This window comes from Pleurodeles waltl, chromosome 12, assembly GCF_031143425.1.
Source record: "Pleurodeles waltl isolate 20211129_DDA chromosome 12, aPleWal1.hap1.20221129, whole genome shotgun sequence".
In the NCBI taxonomy this organism is placed as follows: domain Eukaryota; kingdom Metazoa; phylum Chordata; class Amphibia; order Caudata; family Salamandridae; genus Pleurodeles; species Pleurodeles waltl.
Window position 1 is genome coordinate 702,389,801 of NC_090451.1, and position 20,481 is coordinate 702,410,281.

The 20,481-nt window shown below is 44.2% G+C and overlaps 1 protein-coding gene across 2 annotated transcripts in view; it reads right to left on the minus strand.

The window, feature by feature from the left end:
• Positions 1-20,481, minus strand: part of AGFG2 (ArfGAP with FG repeats 2) — a 259,436-nt gene that overhangs the window by 9,720 nt on the left and 229,235 nt on the right. For both annotated transcript variants that reach the window (XM_069215633.1, XM_069215632.1), the window contains one exon: positions 16,869-16,954. In XM_069215633.1, coding sequence (XP_069071734.1) covers positions 16,869-16,954 — 86 coding nt within the window. The remainder of the gene's footprint in view (positions 1-16,868; positions 16,955-20,481) is intronic.

Sequence of the window (20,481 nt, forward strand, 5' to 3'; positions counted from 1 at the left end):
CAAAGTGGTGAGTGCGAGCCTCCCAACTTATCCAGATCGTGCATCAGAGGTCAGTCAGCGGGGGGAGGCATTGCTGTTCCCTGATGAAGGGTTATCTCATTTGGACTGTGCAGGTGGAGGGGGGTATAGGTAGAAGGGGGGGCTTGGTCCCCCTGGACCCTGCTGAGCTGAACCCCCGGTGCTCATCTGCTGCCCCCTCCTCTTTATGGTGCTAGGGGAGAAAGGGGGAGGGGGGATAGAGGGTTGGCAAGCTGCCAGTCCTAAGCTCACCAGCCTGCACCCTAGGACTATACTGCGTTGGTGCGTAAGCACTGCGAGTGAGGAAGGGGGCTACGCTGACCTCCAGGCGCACCCATATGTGCCAGCAGTAAGAACTAGAAGCTGCGCATGCCCTAGTTACCTTAGCTGGCCCACGAGGCCTCTGGCATTCATGGGATCCAGGCCCCACCTCTCCCAATGCGATGCTCCTCGTCAGCTAGCAAGCAGGCTGCAGCGCCGCTGGCTTCATCAACAATACGCATAGTCCACCAGTTTGCGTGCTGTCATCTGTAGCTGGAAGGCCCCCAGTGGCAGCACCAGAGAGAGTGAGGAGGGTGGTGTATGTTGCGCCTGTTTCGCAAGGCCGCTGCTTCACGGTGGCTTCAAGCCCCAGCCCCGCAGCCACTCCTCAATGTTGCCTGCCGGCCTCCGTTCCTACAGGACCGTCCAGCAGAGGCACCATGTCAGCACAACTCCTCAGACCACCTGCGGTGCCCTCCAATGTCACCTCAGCCCCACGACTCCACCCAGGGCCCACCGTAGCGCGGAGCTCATCCTTCAGGTGGCCATCTCGCACCGCGACCAGTCTACGCCGTGCATATATTGTTTATTCATATGTTTGTTTTGTTGTGGTCAAAGAACGTCCCAAAGCCTAGTCATTTCCTTAATATTCTGAAAGAAGCCACAGAAAACCTAACTTGTCAGTTTTTTCAAGATTGATACTGTACCATTCAGTAGAAGCAGCCCACTCCAGGGACTGCCAGCACTAACTGCAAAGAACATTAAAGCAGGACAGCGTGCCACTGTTGTACAATGACTTCAGGTCCAGAAAAGACTGCCCTGGAAATTCAGAAACACACGATATGTGGAAACAGATAGTTTCAATATTTCTCCTTAGCAAATTATTTCCCAGAGTATGCACCAGTCTTTAATTTAAAACCGCTCCATTTTCAATTTTGAATGATGCTTGCAGGTTCTACCGTATGCAAAAACAAACCAAGAAAGTACCCCATGGTCGTGCCTCGGCTCAACATACTGCGATTCTGGGCAAATCACTTAATGGGATTGAATCTACTTCTCGGGTAGAGCCCCGTCCACCCTTGATTCTAGCTCTAAAGCCTCCTAAAGACCCGGGGCCAAGATCCAGCTATGTAAAACTGCAACAAATAAATGGAAAATAAAGTGTTCAAACACGTCAAGCTTACTGCACCTATTTAAGGCCTATTCTATATCTGTAAACTGGGCACAACTAATTTAGTCTTCTCACCGTAATGTATTAAACGTAAGGCCTTGAGATGTCGCACAGGTACAGTAAAAACACGGAAATGTCTGGCAAGCAAGCAGTGAACCTTGTTGCTGTGAATGCCTGCATGCCCATACAAGCAGTGGCTTTACAAGCGCCCCTCAGCCCCCACGGAGGGGGGGGGGGGGGGGAGAGACTCCGAGCTCTGGGGGGTTGGGGGCGCATTTGAGTTCGGGGGTTCATTACGCCACTGTTTGCAAGGTGCCCGCTCTCTCGTGAACAGGCGGACGCCTTCTTTGCTTCCGGTAAATTATCTGAGTCAAGGCGAACTCGGGGGAATTAGTCAGGTAATGATGTTTTCCCGCAGAATAACCGCGAAGGCCTCGCCGCATCCAGGGGCCGCATTAACACGAGTGACGCATGCAGCTGAAAACACACCAGGAGGAAGGCTCCCGTGGCCCGGGGAATGCTTTCTGCCGCAGCCCTGGCTTTCATCTCACGTACCTGAGATGTTTACCACTTGGGCCTTGAAGGGGGCGGCTTGCTAATGCCCACGCACCGGTATTAGGAGGCCAGGCAGGGGCGACAGGAGACGTCAACGGTGTAAATACGCCACAGAGGGCGTGCAGCAAGCAACAATGTCTTTGCAACGGAAGCCCATACACAACACCCCATCCAGCGCCCCTGAGAGCCGCCGTGAAGTCCTGCAGTGTGGACTTCTTTCTCAGTCACCCAGTGAGCCCCCCACGACTGGATTCGGTTCATTTACGGGAATGACGTCCCTCGGCAAGGTGGCGTGTTATACGTCTGCTACCGGGTGCTAAATTGTTTCGGGGTTTCTAATTGTATGTTAATAATGTCGATTAAAATCCATTTCACACCGGGATCTACATATATGGAGTGAATTAACAAAACTGCATTGTTATCACACTACAGTTCATCCGACATATGGGTCAGGCAATATGAGAGCAATTATGGCGCCCTAAGCACCGCCCCTATTGGCTCTGGGCCTCTCCCCCTTTTGTCAGCCCTTCATGGTTCTTCTTTAGTATTTGCTTGGGAAAGGTTAGAGATGCCATACACTGGCTCCTCAGTAACAAGGCTCCTGGTCCTGATGGGGTATCACTGGAGCAAGTTAAGTCCAATGTCCCTCTATAGGCCCAGCTTCTCACCACTTAGATGAACGCAGCTCTCGGACAGTCTTCCATCTCCCCGTGTTATTGCCCTATTTCACGGACAGACTCGGTAGTCGAGGTAAGAGGGACAATGGTTCTCTCCAGGTTGATGTCTTGGGCCAGTGACTGCCAATGCCAAGTTCTTTCTGAAGGACAGTACGGCTTCGTACCAGGAAGAGAGACAGGGGATCAATGATTGAATCTGTATTAACTCATAAATTATTATACAGTGGCTAGAACGATAGCAATATACCTGGTCTTTATGGATGCAAGTTCAGCTTTCGACTGGGTCACTAGGGAAAAGCTTCCGGGTATGACTGGTATCGATAAAAATGTTGTCCTGTTTTGCGCGATTTACACATACATCTGAATTCTGCAGTAGGTGAACGCACTGAGCGCTTCATACTTAAAATGGGGGGGGGGTTGAGACAAGGCATATTCCCGGACATTAGGACACAAATCTACTAAATGCAGAACCCACCTTAACAATGGCATCGTACTTAGTAAGCTGAACACATTTCCTTATCTTGGGATTTTGTTTGATTCATTTATTAGTTGGACTAAATGATGGATTAAACCTAGATATTTGTGACTGGGGGTGAATGTTTGATTTGCTCTGCATTCCGTCCATCATCTGTTCTTGTTTGCACCCCTGGTCAGAGCCAGGAAACACTTTTGCCAGGAGTGCTGCATTTGTTTTGGACTTTGCTGCTATGTTGGGGCATATACATGTGGCAGCTATGCTTGAGATCTATGAGGCCAAATGTGTGGCTACAGTAGTTTATGAAGTAACATCTCGGGGTATGCCAACATATCTGCTTTACAAGTCATTGAGAATATGGTTTTGTTCCCCAACAGCTCTGCTACGTTCATTGTCCATAAAAAGTTGGGGCAGGGCGTTGTGTCGGAGGTTAACTAGCTAAGGCCTCTTACGCTATGGTTTTCTATCTAGCTTAAACCGGAGTTGGAAACTCAATTAGATGATTGTCAAAGACTGCATGAGTCTTGACTATGCTTTTTGGGCACCACTGCTCAGATATGTTCAGACAGGCCTTTTAAATTTGGGATGCCCTGATCTATTTAACAAATAAGAGAGCTGTTGGAAAGTACTCTGTTTCTTAGCATGGTTACCCCCATTTTCTGCCTGTTGTCAGTGTGTTTGACTGTGTTCACTGGAATCCTGCTCACCAGGACCCCAGTGATTATGCTCTCCCTTCTAACTTGGTAACTTGTACCATTTTCACCCCACATTTGGCATACTGGTGCCCCCATGTACGTCCCTAGTATAAGGTAATGGGGTACCAGGGGATCCCCATGGGCTGCAGCAAGTATATGCCACCCATGGGGAGCCCATGCAAAGGGTTCTGCAGGCCTGCCATTGCAGCCTGCGTGAAAGGTCTTCCTGGACCTTGCTGGTCCCCGGCAACTCCACTTTTGCTTCACCACGACTTCTGCCTTTGCCAGGGCTTGGTGGTGGCTTTTCCATGCCACTGAACGACTGCAATCATCCATCTGGCGTGGGACGTCGACTGCATCTCCCTTTAACTCTTCACCTGCTCCAGATCTTCATTCCTGACTGTCTTCATTCTACTGTCAACCAACTCCTACATCCACACCTGGGTGAGGAGTAGCTCCTGCTCGTCCTGGATTCTTCTGTGACTTCTGGATTTGGTCCCCTTCTTCCACACGTCTTCCTCTTCAGGAATCCGCCGCTGGTTTCTTGCAGTCTTGTCTGGGTGTTGCATTTTCTGCATTTTGGGTGGTTTGGGAAAAATCTAGTAATTTACTCCTTTCTTCCTGGTCGAAAGGGGGCACTGCGGTCCCTCTACACACTCCACTTACCTAAGAGGGGGTCCAGTGTTTGCATTCCATTTTTTTAGTATATGGTTTGGGCTCCCCCTAGGGCCACTATTGTCTATCTGCATTTGCACTGTTTTTTATCACTTTCTATGCCTATTTCTGATTACTAGTATACATATCTGGTGTGTTACCTTCTATTGGAGTGCTGCTTCTCTAGTACTTTATGGTAGTGTGACACTAAAATAAAGTACCTTTATTTATGTAACACGGACTGCTTATTTTCTTTCATGCGTGTAAGTGCTGTGTGACTACAGTGGTATTGCACGAGCTTTGCATGTCTCCTAGATAAGCCTTGGCTGGTCATCCACAGCTACCTCTAGAGAACCTGGCTTCTAGACACTGCCTACACTACACTAATAGGGGATACCTGGACCTGGTATAAGGTGTAAGTACCTCAGGTACCCACCACACACCAGGCCAGCTTCCTACAAGAGCATTATTAATGTGGGCATATCCTGGTTTAAAGATGCTGTTAACAGTCAGAAATGTATGGAGAGAGAATCTCGCGCTTTGAAGAAATCATCTGTAAGACCTTATATATACTTTTATAGACTACCTTGTCTATTAGGCCATAGCTCTTACATGAAATGTCCAATTCTCTTCGTATTTTGGTAACCAATTTTAGGTTGAACATGTATCATTTTTTTACTTTGTGTACCCAACGGCTGGACTAGGGATGGAGTTTCCGTGCCTTGTTTGTGCGATTCTACATCTAAGCATGATGCTTTGCATTTTATCTTGATATGTCCAATTTACAACCAATTGTGTAAATATTTTTTAAAACATTCCTTGGTGGGAATGAATTGTACTCAAGCTAGACCAGTGTTACTGTACTTACAGCTAAGTGATGAGCACATTTGTTGTCATGGTCTATGTTTTTTAAATGGCGCTAATAGACTAACAAATTCTATGATTTTAGATTAATAAAATGTTCATTTGTGTTTGTATTCTGTAATTAATTTATTTTTGTTCTTTGACATTTATGGTTTTATCATTTTCAAATTGAATAAATTAATTGATAGTTAACCACCATTCCTCTCTTTGCACCAGCAAATCAAATGAAGAGCTGATAATCCACTCAGTACCTCTTTGTCCTATTAATTTAAAGTTAAAGGCCGGTTGTGTGGCCAACCAATGTATCCTCTCCTTGGAGAAATGTAGTGGAGACAACACAGGGAGCATGATGGACTGCAGTATATGGATGTATTTCAGAAGAAAGGTCCACGAGTACTTATCACCAGCTTGTTAGGAAAGTGTATAGAGTATTGAAGCTGAACTGAAAGCTTTTAGCTCACTGATGCAACACACAAAAGTGAATGCATTTAGAAATTGTCGGGAGAGTTAGGAGCCTCAATTACAACTATTTAGAGGCTCAAAAGGGCCACATATTAGAAAAGAGAGAACTACATTTAGGTCCCACAAGCAGCACAAAGAAGGGGGCAGAGGGAGGCATGTAAAAAGGCCTTTTATAACACGCATCATAAAGGGTGATTTGTATAAAGACGGCTAATCAAGCAAAATAAGAAAGGCCAAAAGGTATGATAAGTAGCTAACACTGCCCAGAGCAAAGCCTCGCCAGTTAAAAGATAATACAAATGAAAGGACATCAGACAACAGCCTCAGATCAACGTTTTTTTTCTCACACAAGGCAACAATCTTGGTCCAATTGCCTGAGTAGATCAACTTTGTTATGGGGAGACAAGCAGCAAAAATGACATTCACCACCTGTAATGAAGATCAAAACCTCCCAGGTGATTTCACTAAATCTACATGCATGGAGGTGTAGATTTTGGTGGTTTCTCACCTGACTTTCTTCAGAATCCAGGAGAAGTAGCAAAGATTAAAATACATAGAGGCTAGAATCCCAATGAAGGGGGAAACATATCTTTTAGAAACCCTCAAGGAGGAAACACTAGAGCGGAAAAGGCCAAGCATTGAGTGTTTTATTTATACGATGATGAATTGGGAGTGGTCTGACCCTACTATAAAGCAAAGATACTTCCTGTGAAACTGCAAGACTGGCTAAGGAAGTACACACTGAACTAGTTACTTTTCCATGGTAACACTCTGTGGTGAATAATCTATCTACTTGCAAATTCCTAACATTTTAAATTCCCCAAATCACTAGACTGGATTGAGAATGTTCTACAGCAATTGGTCCTACGTGCCGGCAGGTGCCATCATCGGAATATGCATCAACCTCACCCTGCCTCTGTGAGTGATTGTGTGAAGCTGTGAAAAGGAGCCACCCCTGCACACTGACATGAGTTTAAAAGCAAGCATTCTAATGGTCACCTATAACTGCAGATTTCTCACCTTTTAAATACCAAAACAGTACCTCCCAAAACGTGGAGTGCTTGAGGGATGGACTTCACAAGCGCAAATCCTGTAGGCCTGATGCCATGAGTCAGTCACGGCAGTAAGGCTGTAGTGTCAATCTTAGCTCTAGTAGAATGAGCCCAGAGGCCTCAAGACGGCCCTCACATCTCGCCGCAAGTTTTGATCAACGTCCAGAATAGACTGACTTCGTACATGGGCCACAGGCTTCCAAGATGACTTCCATCACCTCCTTCGGCAGATCAAAGCTGCTCAGTTCGTTCAGCTCTTTGCATGAAGAGGAGATTGTAGAGGTTCAGGTGTAAAACCCTGCCCTGTGGTTGGCAGCGTAGGTCGCTCTGATGCTCAGACTCAAGAGTTCAAAGTACCAGAGTCTCAGAGCCCAGTCTGAGGCTGTCAGAATGGGTTAAGCTGGGTTCCTGCTGACCATCTTCAGAATTTATGGAAGCAGAGTCTCAAGGTAGTCCTAACTCGTTCCCAGGGAAGAACCTTGAGGCAGAAACTGTAGAGCACAAAAGTGAGCATTCTCTGAAGTGGCAAAAAGCTAATGCAAGGGGTACTGGGTGAATGAGTTCTGATTCACCTCTGAGTGCAGGCACCACTCAGGGTCAACTAGGGGACACCTGCTGAGCTCATCCACTCTAGCATTCAGTTATCCCCTCAGATGGTTGATAGTCAAGGAAATCAACACAGAGTCCAGCCAGCACCACAGCCTCAGTGTTTTTCCTGGCACACCACAAACGGTCATGCAGTCGGTCATGACTTACACAGGACTGACTTGATTGAAGGCCTTGAGGGCAACCCATATGCCACATAATCTGGAAGACTGATGGGTGCCTCTACTTCAGCAGACACCAGGGGCCCCCTATCTTCACTTCATCAAGGTGGTCCCCCAGCCCGGAGGGGATGCATCCGTCACTTCAGTGAGCTCTGGTTAAGATAGGGAGAAAGGCCTGCCAAAAGTCAAGTTGGAATCCTTCATCCACCAATAGAGGTCTTTAACTGCCTCGTCCAAAACACAGACGTTGTTTGACAGGTCCATTGAATATGGAAGTTCCACTACAGAGCCTGAATGTGCCATCAGGCATGGAGCACCAGTAGAATACATGAGGCTAGGAGACGAAGAAGCCTCAGATCCATCCAGGACTCACTGCAGGGTTGGAAAGGGCTTGAAAGCTAGTGTCCAGAATGTCTACTATAAGGAGAATCCTCTGCAGTCGCCAAAGGAAGAGAGGAGTGAGGTGGTCATCGGTCCACAAAAGACTATGAAAAGCCCATCTTCAACAGCCTGTCAGCGAGGTACAGGAGTACGTGCACTGGTGAACACCCTGGGGATCTGAGATGAGCTTGAAGGACAGAACTGTGAACTGAAAGTGATCCTTTCTAAACACAAAAAGGAAGAACTGCCTGTGAGACTGCAGGGTAGGCATATGAAAGTATGGATCCTGAAGGTCTAAGGATAGATATCCAGGTCCCAGGATGTAAGATGAACTGGGCCAGAGTCAGTGTCATGAATTTGTCCCTCCTTACGAAAGTGTACAAAAAAAAAAAGGTCCAAAGTGAGTCTGAGGCTGCTATCCTATTTTGGGAATGTTTGTGAAATTAGTTCTGACACTGCTCAGTGAGGGAGGGCAAGATCTTGCTCGCCACACCTCAAAAGGCAGGAGTGTATCTGCCCAGAATGCAGACTACATTCCGAGAATGTAACAGCAAACTAGCGTGGGAAAAAACCCTCTTCCAAGTGCGTCAATGCAGTTCAGTTATCTAAGAGGTAGAGCAACAGGGAAGGCATTTAGGTTAACTTCGTTGGCCAGAACCTTCAGCACAAGACTTTCGGGTGTTAGGTGCAGTGTCAAGAAGGCTGCGTCACACAGAGCAGGACTATGGCACCTAGAATGAGATGATTTACAGGGGGTGCTGAGCTAGTGTTCATCCACACCACAGTCAGTGTCCAGCAGGGCCTCGTTGAAAGGCAGCAAGGGCTCTGAAGGTAAAGAGCCAGATTAAAAAATGTGATTTGAGTAAGATTGGCCTCAGTTTCCACCACTGACAACTGCATTTCCAACATTGCTGCTCCTGCCCTATGTACTATAAGAGCAAAGGAGGCACACATTCCATCAATGGAAAAGTGTATAAGCCACCAGCATTTTGGCAGAGGGCAACACCCTGTCTGCCTCCCACTCCCCTTCATCATCATCTGTTATGTACGGGATCAGAGTCTGAGCAGAATAAGTTATCAAACTGATTGGTGCTGAGGCACTGGCCGAGCGTCAAAGCAGTGGTTTTGCCTTGCTAATCTCATAATGAGACACTAGCATAGATATAGCTAAACTCAGCTCTGGATCAGATATCGGTATCAGTTTCAGAACCAGCACCTCAGGATCCAGGGTCTGCAATGGCCTGGTCATAACCAGCAAAAGAGTGGAGACATAGTCGGGCACATGTGAGGGGCTTGGCAGAGGTTTAACCGGGTCAGCTGTCACCAGGGCAAGACCCACTGATCGAAGTCCAACTGGGAGCCACAGCAGATCCAATGGGCCTGAAGGTGCTCCAGGGGAAGCCAGAATCATCTGGAAAAGCTGCTGCAACAGAGCCTTTTTGAATGCCTTTACCAGCCGTGGAGTCAGGGAAGGCCTGGGAAATTCAGGGTGCATTGGCTCCAGCAGTAGAAAAGGTTCAGAGTCGGACAAGTGAGTGAGAGTCAGGGTTTTAGAGTGCTCCCTAAGAAGCAACTGAGGAAAGAAAGAGCGCAGACTCCTGTGACTTCTCAGGTTTGTGTCAAGATTTGTTCTTTGACTTATCTGAGGACAGGGACCTTGGCCAGGACCAGAACAATGAATGGGACTTAGCTGCGACTTGCAAAGGGACAATTTCTTGTGGTCGATGAAGTACAACGTTTGGTTTACCTGGATTATCTTGATTATCAATTGTAAACCCTGGACCCCCACCTCTGCCTGTGAGTCCATCGATCATAGTTGCTGCTTTGGCAAAGATCCCAGCTGCCTGAAGTGCTAAATGCTAAATAATGGACAGGCATGTATGCATCTATGTGTTGAAGTGTGCTTGTGGTCTGTGTACTTGTATGCTGCACATGTATAAGTATAGTCGTGTGTGTCTCATGCTTCTTACTGAAGCTGTGTGGTATGCACGTATGTGTTTGTTGTATTGAACTCTGCTTCTGCAGCCTAAGGATTGCTCATGCCACATAAGTTTACTTCTGCTTATATGTGGGTTTCATTCAGTGTGTATTTGATTCTGTGTGCATGTAATAATATCTTTAAATATATAGGACTGTGCTCTGTTGACGGCCAGATGATTAACATGTTGCTGTTAATCATACTAAGCACATTTAGAATAACGTTCAGCTTAGTTTTGTTAAGTGAGCGATTAACAACTTTTTTTTTAGCAAATTAATACAAATAGTATGCTTGTTTTTTGTTTTGATTCCGCTCAGGACAAACACCCAGTAAACTCAAGTGCTCTTAAGAAGGATGTTAACCAATCATGCTTAGTGGACTAGTTATCATCTGGTGCTGCAAAAAGAGGGTCGAGGTCTCCAGTGGAGTTTAGCCACTGACTTCAGTGTTCTGCATGCCGAGACCGACCAATGGGAAAAGAAAAAGGGAGGGAAGTTGGGGATGGGGGAAAAGGAAGCAAGGGATTTGACAGACAGGGTGTTGCCGCTACCATGGACGTTTTTCAGGGAAGTTTGGGTTGATGATGGGAAAGAGGGAAGTGATGAGAAGAAAGTATTTACTCTATAAATGAATAAATGTAAACATCTGCAAAATGCAGTGGGCTGGTCTAAAACGTGACGGGCAACTCAAGAAGCTAAGGCCTGTAGAGGACTTGACCAAACAAGCTAATGGATGAAGAGGGCTTAACGAAATCCCTCTCTCTTGGTGTGTGTATATGTTGTGTGTTATTTTGTATGTTTGTAGTGGTGACATGAGGCCTTGCCAAACAGCTGAGGCTGCTTGTAACGAGACACAATAAGAGCTTTACCAAATTACTGAAGAGAACTTTGTAACCCAAAGCAGTTTTATTGTTTCCACCATAATAAATCTCTCTGACAACGTAACCTTTCTTTGAAATGAAAATTGCAAAAATCATTGCTGTTAAGCAATAAGGTAACTGACCTACCAGTCAGCCTTCCAACTGAATGTCTTACTTCACTGGTTGGCGGTGAGCCTTTCGATAATCACTCACTTTTCTGGGGAAGTTATTTTAAGCTTGCTGGCATCCCACAGGCTCTTGTGGTTGCTGGCAGGAACATGTCCAACTATGATGTGAAAGCATTAGGACAGCTAGTGATTGCTAAGACTCGACCAGCATCATGTTTAGTTCCAAGGGTGTCTCCACTGGCTCCTTCACTCAGGACTGAAGCCCGCTATTGTGCAAGAACTTCTTTAAAAAGGTTCTCTTGACCGAGCTGAACAAGTATCAACTTACTTCTCTGATTCCTACCCAGGCGAACTATTAAAAACAATGAATAGCCCCAATTATAGGCATATAGAGAAGCTCCCAGTACACAAGGTCGTTTCTGAGCTGGATTTAGACCTATGCAGAGTACAGAAATGGTAGTGATACAGGTCCTGAATGATCTTAGCTATGTAATGAACGAAGTTATGGAGTGCTGATTTTTTAGACCTCCTTCAATACCATCAATCTTAACATACTCATCACAAGACAGGGGAGGTGGAATAACCAACACTGTGCTGGCTTGACCTTCATCATATACTGCAGACAGATCACTGCTCTACCCCATTCTCATCTCCACAAAGCTATCAGCTGTTGCATCACTCAAGGGTCTATTCCATGGGTACTCACAAACATTTTAACAGGGTCCCAAAAGTTTGGTCTGTGATGTTCGCGGGGCCGCACTGATGCCAGGGCAGTGGCGGTCGGGTGGAGTGGCTGGGGGAATTGGTGGCAAGGTAGGTGAGGGAGAAGCGAAGGATATACATCTAGTGGCTGAAATGAACAATAGGGAAACCAGAAAACTGGCTTCCCTACTTTTCCAAATTGTGTGATCCTAGACAATTGTTTCATTTCACGTTCCTTCCTTTTTCTGCATTATCACATAAAAAAGGACTGCGAGATACATGATTTTGTGGTTTGCGCTGCACAAAACCTGCTTCTATTTTTGATTTAATAAACTATACTGTTGTTCATGTATGATATGAACCCAGGCCACCGATAAAGTGCACATACCAAGTGACTTACGTCTTTACTATTGGTGGTGTTCTCAGGGTAGGGGGAAGAATTCATGATTCCAAACTTATGGTTGAAAACTATCACTTTTAAATAAATACATCTCAATGCACTGATATAATAAATTGTACTAAGGTGAAAAGGTTCTGCATGTTAACCGAATACACTTTTTGTTTTAAATTTTGAAGAGACTGTCATAGGTTTAAAAATTAAGGCGTTTCTAAAGTTAAGCGCAGGAGTCCCTACTTACTTCCTTTAACACCAATTACATTTGAAATAAATGATTGTGTGTCTATTTATGATTTTTATTGTTAGTGCTGAGTCCAGCAAACAGCTGCCCAGTGCTCCTGCTCCCAGGGGGCACATTTAAAGCTCAGAGGGGCTGCATGAGGCCCGTAGGCCGTACTTTGAGTATCCATGGTCTATTTTATCACTAGTATTTGTTTTCTACACCCAGATTCGACCACAAGCAATCTTGCTCTATCAAGCAGAAGTAGAGTTGTAAATGTTCACCAACAACACACAACTGGTCTTTTTTGTCTCTGTATCTGAAAATAACCTGGAAGAAGAACCAGCAGGCAATGAGATAAGACACTACCTGGCGCTGACATACTGGTGGATAGCAGCAATCATTTTAAAGCTGAATGAAGCCCAAATCAAAAGGTGTCTGATGGAACAACGCATGCGCCAACCACGCAGGCCTGAAAAACGCAGTCGGAACAACCACCACGTTGTTTCCACGCATGCCTTTACAAACAATTTTTTGCTGTAAAGGTATGCCTAGTAAAAGCATGTGTGGAACGGTAGGCATGGTTTTCACATGCCCCCCCCACCCACCCTAAAACACAACTAACCCGACCCCCACACCCGCCCCTAAAACCTACTTCAACCCCGCTACAAAACAACTGATCCTACCCCCCAAAAAACACCTACCTGCCCCTAAAAACAAAATTACCCGGATCCCCGCCCCTAAAAACTCAAATAAATACAAAATTACCATGATACCCACACCCCACCCTAAAAACCATAGTACCCCGACCCCCCCCAACCTGCCCTAAAAACAAAACTACCCTGACCCCCCACAAAGTAAAAAAATATAACCCAACCACCCCCACCCCTAAAAACTACCCCCAATCCTCTCCCAGCTCCACTTACCTGACAACGTCCTACCTCTGCCCCCCACACTCACCCCCTAAAAACAAAAATTCTCCGACCCCCCACCACCGCCCCTATAATCCCAACCCTCCCACCCGACCATAAAGACAAAATTACCCCTGCTCCTAAAAAACCCACCCTAAATACAAAATGACCCCAACCTCCCCACACCCGCTCCTAAAAACATTACCCAGCCCCACCCCTAAAAACCCACCCCCACATGCCCTAAATACAAAATTACCCCGATTCCCCACCCCGCCCCTTTAAACCAGACCCCCCCCCAGTCGCCCATAAATACAAAATTACCCCTGCCCCTAAAAACCCACCCTAAATACAAAATTACCCTGATCCCCCACCCCTAAAAACAAAATTATCCTGCCCCACCCCTAAAAACCCACCCCCCCACAATACAAAATTACCCTGACCCCCTACCTGCCCTAAATACAAAATTACCCTGCCCCAAAACACCCGCCCCCAACCCGCCCTAAATACAAAATTCCCCCATCCTGCCCCAAAAAACCTGCCCCCCCACACTCCCTAAATCCAAAATTACCCTGACACCCCCACCCCACCCGTAAAAGCAAAACTACCTAGACCGCCACCACTGCCCCTAAAAACCCAACCCCGCAGCCCATTTACCTGACCGTGTCCTCTCCAGATACGGACTCCCTTTATCTCTGCCTTAACCACGCATGTGTGTTGTTCAGCAAATGCATGGTTAAAGCAGAGAAAAAGGGAGTTGTTCCATTAAGCGTAGTGACACCATTGCGGTAAATGCACCTTGTTGCATTTGCAAGTGATGTTTCCCCAAACCGAACCGCTGCTTACTAAAGTTGATGTCTCAAAAAAAGATCAGACACCTTCTGGCCGCCTTTAATAGGCTCACGTCCGAAACCAGTGGTTAGAAATCTGGCTATTTATATTGACAGTCATCCATCTTTACAGTCTCACATGGTTGCAACAACTAGGACTTATTTTTTCAAATTATCCAGCTCACAAGTATTCTACTCTTGTTTCCGTACTCTCACCATGTTACTGTTGTAAATGAACTTGTCCAGTCAAGGCTAGAATACAGAAATGCCATTTACCTTAGAGGTGCAAGGGAGCTATTAAAGATATTACTGTTAGTTCAGAACACAACCATATTAGTCCAATTATCAAGGAACAACAACGGCTCCCTGTGCACCAGAAAATAATCTTCAAGGCAATGGTGATAACTCACAAAACAATATATGGAGGGATTTGCTGCCGCCCTCCCCCCCCCAAACAAAAATAATCAAATGGTATAAACCTACATGGACCCTACTATCTGCCACAAGTACAGAGTAGACCCGAGGTCTAAGATAAGCTACTTTGTTAAAGATAAATACTTCACAAACCACTATCTCCTAGAGGTCATGTAATAAAGTATTTTGGAGAAGGTGTTGAAAAGGTCTTTCGCTAAGTTAGGAAAACCTCACCCCAAGGAAACATAGTATAGCCCTCCTCTCAACTTATATATTGGGCTTCCCTGCAGCATTCATCTTGGAAAGCAGCTTTTCTGGTAGCTACCACTTTTGAGTGCACAGTTGGTGAGATGCAGGCTCTATGCTGTGAAGACCACATTCAATGTTCCATTGGAACAAACTGGATATGAAAACTCACCCATTTTGTCATCCAAAAGTAGTTTCAGATTTTTATATCAATCGGGTAAGTTTTTTATCTACTTTTCTCAAAAATCCTTCTGCTCCAGCAGAGCGATCTCTTCTTTCTTTGGATGTTGAAAGAGTTCTGAAGTTCTATCTAGATAGCACTAAAAATATCAGACATATGATAATCTCTTTGTTAATAGTGGGCCCAATGGACAGATTTAGCCAGCCATGGCAAAGCAGTCCATGTCTACATTGATTGTCTCTTGCATTCACCCGAGCTACCGAAACACTAATAAAAAAAATTACTCAGAAGGCCTGGGTCTCATTCCAGTGTGGCTAAATCAGCTACCACTGCATTTCTTTGAAATGTTCCAGTCTCAGAAATGTTAAAGCAATGAGTTGGAGGTCTGTCCAACTATTTATGTTGCATTACTTCCATAATTTAGACTCTAGGATTAATGCTCACATAGGCCAAGCTTCTTTACATAAACTGGGTATGCTAGTTTTCACATCTTTGTTCTCCACCAACTTTATGAGGGATAATCTTGCTATTTCATTCCATGCATTTGATTATTAATGCAGATTCCCTGGAGGGAAAGGGGAAGTTCATTGCCAGTAATCCTAGTTCTCCTCTATGGGAATTTTAATTAAATTCCTAGGCAAACATTCTTCCCCTAAGGTGGAATCCCCTAAGCTATTCCCTTATACCTGGATTCTTTAAAAAGAGAACAAAGCTAACAACTGTCACTGGCAGGCCATGATGAGATAATGACGGCGCTCGCTTCCTTAAAGGAGAAGTGTCAGTTTTCCAACCTAGAAAGCTGCAGCTTGTTCGCATTGCCCTGCTTTACATTCTCTTTACTTTAAAAAGAGGTTTCTGAAGGACTTTTCTTTAGCCAGTATATTTCATGTAGTAATGTTTTAATATACAATGACCTGTTGTTGGCCAATGTAGCACATAGATTAGTAGTTCAAGATTATTTTTGTTTCTAAAAAAACATTAGTTCATGTATTGTCAGAAATTAGGTTTTTTATTTTTTTTTGGGGGGGGAGACACGACCCTTCAAGCAACCACCACAATCCTTTTCAGGGTGAATCACAAAAAACACTACATTAATCTGTGCCTAACCCTCTAGTAACATGGCACAAAAGCAATCAGGCTTAACTTGGAGGCACTGTGTTAAGTATCCATGAAATGCACAAACAGTAATAAAGTAAAAACACAGGCACAGCACAAGGTAACATCCCACACAAATTTAGAACAACAGGGTAAAAGACCCAACATGAAATAATTCAGGTTCTGAAATGTCCACCCTACCTGCATAGGTCCCAGGATGCCTGGGATGACAAAAGGCCGGTGTCTAGGTCTTGGTGGGTATGCTGAGAGAGCTCCTTTAAAATGTAAGTGGAGTGAAGAGCAACTCTGCCTCTCCCCTTCTGGCAAGCCTACCCCCGCCCCCCAGCAACACCCAATCCCTATTGATCACTGCCTGAGCCCAATATACATTCCTGATGGGGGAGCTATTAACAGGCCGTAGGGCAAGAAAATGTCACCTTTCTAAAAATGGCATTTTAAAAATTGTGATTTAAACACTGACTTTACCATTAACTCACCAATTTACCGTACACTGTGTTCACCATAATACTTGATTTGTAATATCATAACCGTTGTTGTAAATACTATTATTTTAGATGGTATAACTGAGATAATGTAAAGCGGTATAAGCAGTGCATGGAGAAGGCGCAAGTTATAGTTAATGTCTTGTGGCTACCGGGTTGCATACACTGCGTATGAAGGTGTGCGAGTTATAATAAGTTGAAGGTGTAGCATAAATTATAAATTAAAAGTATAAGTTCAGAAATTTAAATTTTTGTGTAGTCTAAGTTTAGCTCAGCCACAGTGTATTGTTCTTTATATGTCTTACATCCACCACCACCACTCATGTGGCAGGCTAGTTGTTGAAGTACCAACAGTGTGCAACCCTTAATACTCACCATGAAAGGGTTGGTGTGAAGTCCAGCTGGAGGTCCTTGCTGTCTCTGTATAGGCCTGGCTGTAGGGAAACTACCAAAGCTGGCACCTGATCGAATGAGATAAATAGGCTGTAACTAATCAATGACGTGAATCTCTGAAGAAGAATTATAATGTAACAAGCATTACTGTTTGTACTGTTTGCATCGATAAGCATCACACAATAACAGACAAAGATTAAATTACCTTTACAGCTATTCAGGTAAATTCAGCCTAAGGGTGACTTTGGGTATAAGTTTAAGAATGTCCTGCCTTTTAATGACTGGAACAAAAAGTGCTTTGAAGAATGGCCTATCGCTATACCATGCACAGATGGAGCAGAACACACCTTCCTTACATGCTTCACTAAGTCCAACAAACAGCTGGCAGCGCTCATCTTTCCTCTTAGTAGCCAGACAGAGATGGGCCGATGGACAGAACCACAGGAGGTTGCTCATGGTTAAAAGATTGTTCTAGGACTTGGATTCTTGAGTAGCCAAAGAGTAAGCTTCTCTTGCATATACATTTACTTTTTCCTCTGATTTACAGTATATCCAACCCTTTCCACATCTGCAAAACATTCATTCCAGCCTCAGGTTTGGATGATGAAAGTGTGAGATGCTGCTCGCTCCAATTATTAAGTCAACAGTCGGGGATCTCCAGAAGCTTGCTGTAGATAGGGGAAGGGCTCTCTTTCTCAAAATCTTCGAGTTCCCCTTCTATCCGAAGAACACTTCAAAGATGAGATGCTTCCACAGAAATCAAAAGTCATCAATTGTCTGTTAATCAAGTGGTACTAGAGATCCCAAGAATAGCGACTGTCCATACGGCAGGCTGAGTCTACCGGTCTCCCAACAACTCGGTTTTATACTTATTCAAATCCTGAATGATGGAAAAGTGAGTTAAATAACTTGTTCAAATTCCCAAGAGATCGGCAGCTTAAAAATAATCTGGCTGTTAGTACAGTTATGAAATGACATCCTAAAGTTCAACCGAAGTTAGTGAGAGGACATACATATACAATGAAAAGTGCTAGATAAAGATAAAAACACAAGTCACACTCAACGCCCAATCAACTTCTCCAATCTATGTAGTACTAGGGAGTGTTCGAGGATGCCAAGTGCTAAAGAGGGATGCAACTACATTTACATATAAGATGTCTCATCATTCAGGATGTCCATGATGGACGATTGCCACTATGATGGTCTCTACTCCTTAATGAGGACTGAGCAAGCTTGAAAATGACTCAAGATGTTGTAGGCTTCCAAACAGGCGTACAGCTCAGCTATTGCTGTTTTTATGAATAACTGACAGCTATCACAATAGATAAGTTCACGGAAGGGCCTGAGGCACAATGCCATTACTCAATATATCAGTGGGTGTCCAGGTGACTTTTTCAGCAAGGTTTCAAGAGCCTTCATCAAATTATTATTTAGCATAAAATCTTCCAATGACTTACATCACCGTGCTAAGAATGAATAAAGCTTCAGTTTTAGAAACGGCATTACAATTTCCATCTATGATTTCGGAAACAGAAGATGGTGCTAAGGATGAAGGCGCTGAGGGAGCCACTTATATAGTGCACTAGTGTCATTCTGTCCAAATACGGACAAAACCCTGTGAACCCCTGATTCAGCAAACTCCACTCACCTACTTCCACAAAGAAACTGGCCACTATCAATTTACATCATCCTTAAGAACGATATGAATAATGTTAATTCAGCCATCCAGCTGCTACACTTGATTCTCTTGTTACATCAACCACACTTTTCGAATAGCTCCTTCCCAGTCACAACAACCACAAGCAAAGATAGAACCACATTGCAGAGGCAACAGAATATCTTAATTACACGTGGCTGATGTAAAATGAATGGACATTGCAGATTCCAAGTAAAGTTTCTTTCAAAAGAACTGGCCTTCCAAACAAGATAATCCAGGCCTTGCAATAGCATCCTTACACAGGTAATATCAACAAACTTTACTTGCCGCCGAGTGGCCATAACCATTTTCCTTGTCCCTAACAGAAGATTAAATTATGTAACCCATGATAAAGTCTCTTTGGTCTATAAAGACTGGGCTAGCCTGGAAAGCCTGAGAACCAGCTGTCATTGACTTCGCTCTGACCTCTTCTATACTTTTCAGGTGCTTAGATGGATTCTAATAACTCTAAGGATGAATAAGATTAGATTAACTGTTGTCCTTCCAAGAAGGATGACAAACCAGAAGAATACAAGAAGACATGAAGGCACAAGAACCATTAAATATTCACCTTGAGTGTTTGTCTCTAAGATATTCTAGACGTGTATATATACAATAATAAAATAAATAAAACACTATGACGAATTAAAGCTCACCCATAAGTCTTCATTTCTAAACATTTAAAATATCTGTATACACTGAAACGATCAGTCATTGTTGGTTGAAATCATACAAAATGAAGAGCTTGAGCAGAATCTACGACCCCATAACGCTTGAATCTGCTTCTCGAGTGCCTGGTAAGACCAAGCTTTGCAGAAGGGAGTACCAACTGCACATGGATGAAATGCTGTACCTCCAACTTACACACTGGGGACCTGCCCTCCTGATGAGTCAAACTCTCAGCAGAATGTATAAGGTCTTAATGAGAAGCCACCTGTACGCAAATTCATATAAAAACTATGTAATTTGAGTGCCATTAGACTGACAAGCCTGGTTGACTTTGCTTGGCCACTGCACGTTCCTCAATGCGATGTAGTGCTTTGATAGACATGCACTGTTTTTATTGTGCAATAAAGTAACAAGCTTATACCTTCCTTGTAACTAAAGTGGCTTGCTTTACAGTAATCGTATTGTAATACTCGACATCTTTCAGAGTGGCACTTAACAATGCTTGTATCATATATCTGTAAAGAGTGCAACTTCATATTATGTTAGTCCTAATTTCTCTCTGCATTAACTCTTGCAGGGAGATAATAGGCGCCTGATAAATCTGAAGTGCCCACTGCGAGAGTTGACCCTAACATATGCCCTAATCAACTTAGCTTCAAGCATGATCGCCCGAACTGAGATTTACGTACTTAAAAGATAGATTTTAAATCTTCCCCTCCAGTTTATTTAGAGCTCCACTTTATTTAACATAAGGTATATATTCTATTCTATACGGTAAGGTGGAGTTGGATACATTTCTGCCCACTTTTATTGGAGGAGAAAGATATTATTTTTCCCTCATGGAGCTCTGAACCATGCACAATGGCGTTACTCTATAACTGACCTACGTGGGCCAAATTAGTTACATTGTGCCAGATGGTCACCCTCACACAGATGTAGCTTTAAACTCTTTCTAACTGGGTTGTACAGCTGACTGAATTCAACTTGTTCATATTTTTTTCAAAATATCAATAATTTAATTTACACTGATCTTCAGTTAATGTTTTTGGATAATCAAATAATGTCTGTAGTCTTACCTGTAGCCACTTGGTGTCTAATCGATTTAACCAATTTCAGCAGAGAGCAGTGTGTGCATTTTACAACCAATCAGTTATGGGGGAAACATTCTAGCTTTGTCTAACTAACATGAAAACTGATTTAGATACAAAAAGAAGAGTAGAGGCTAAAATG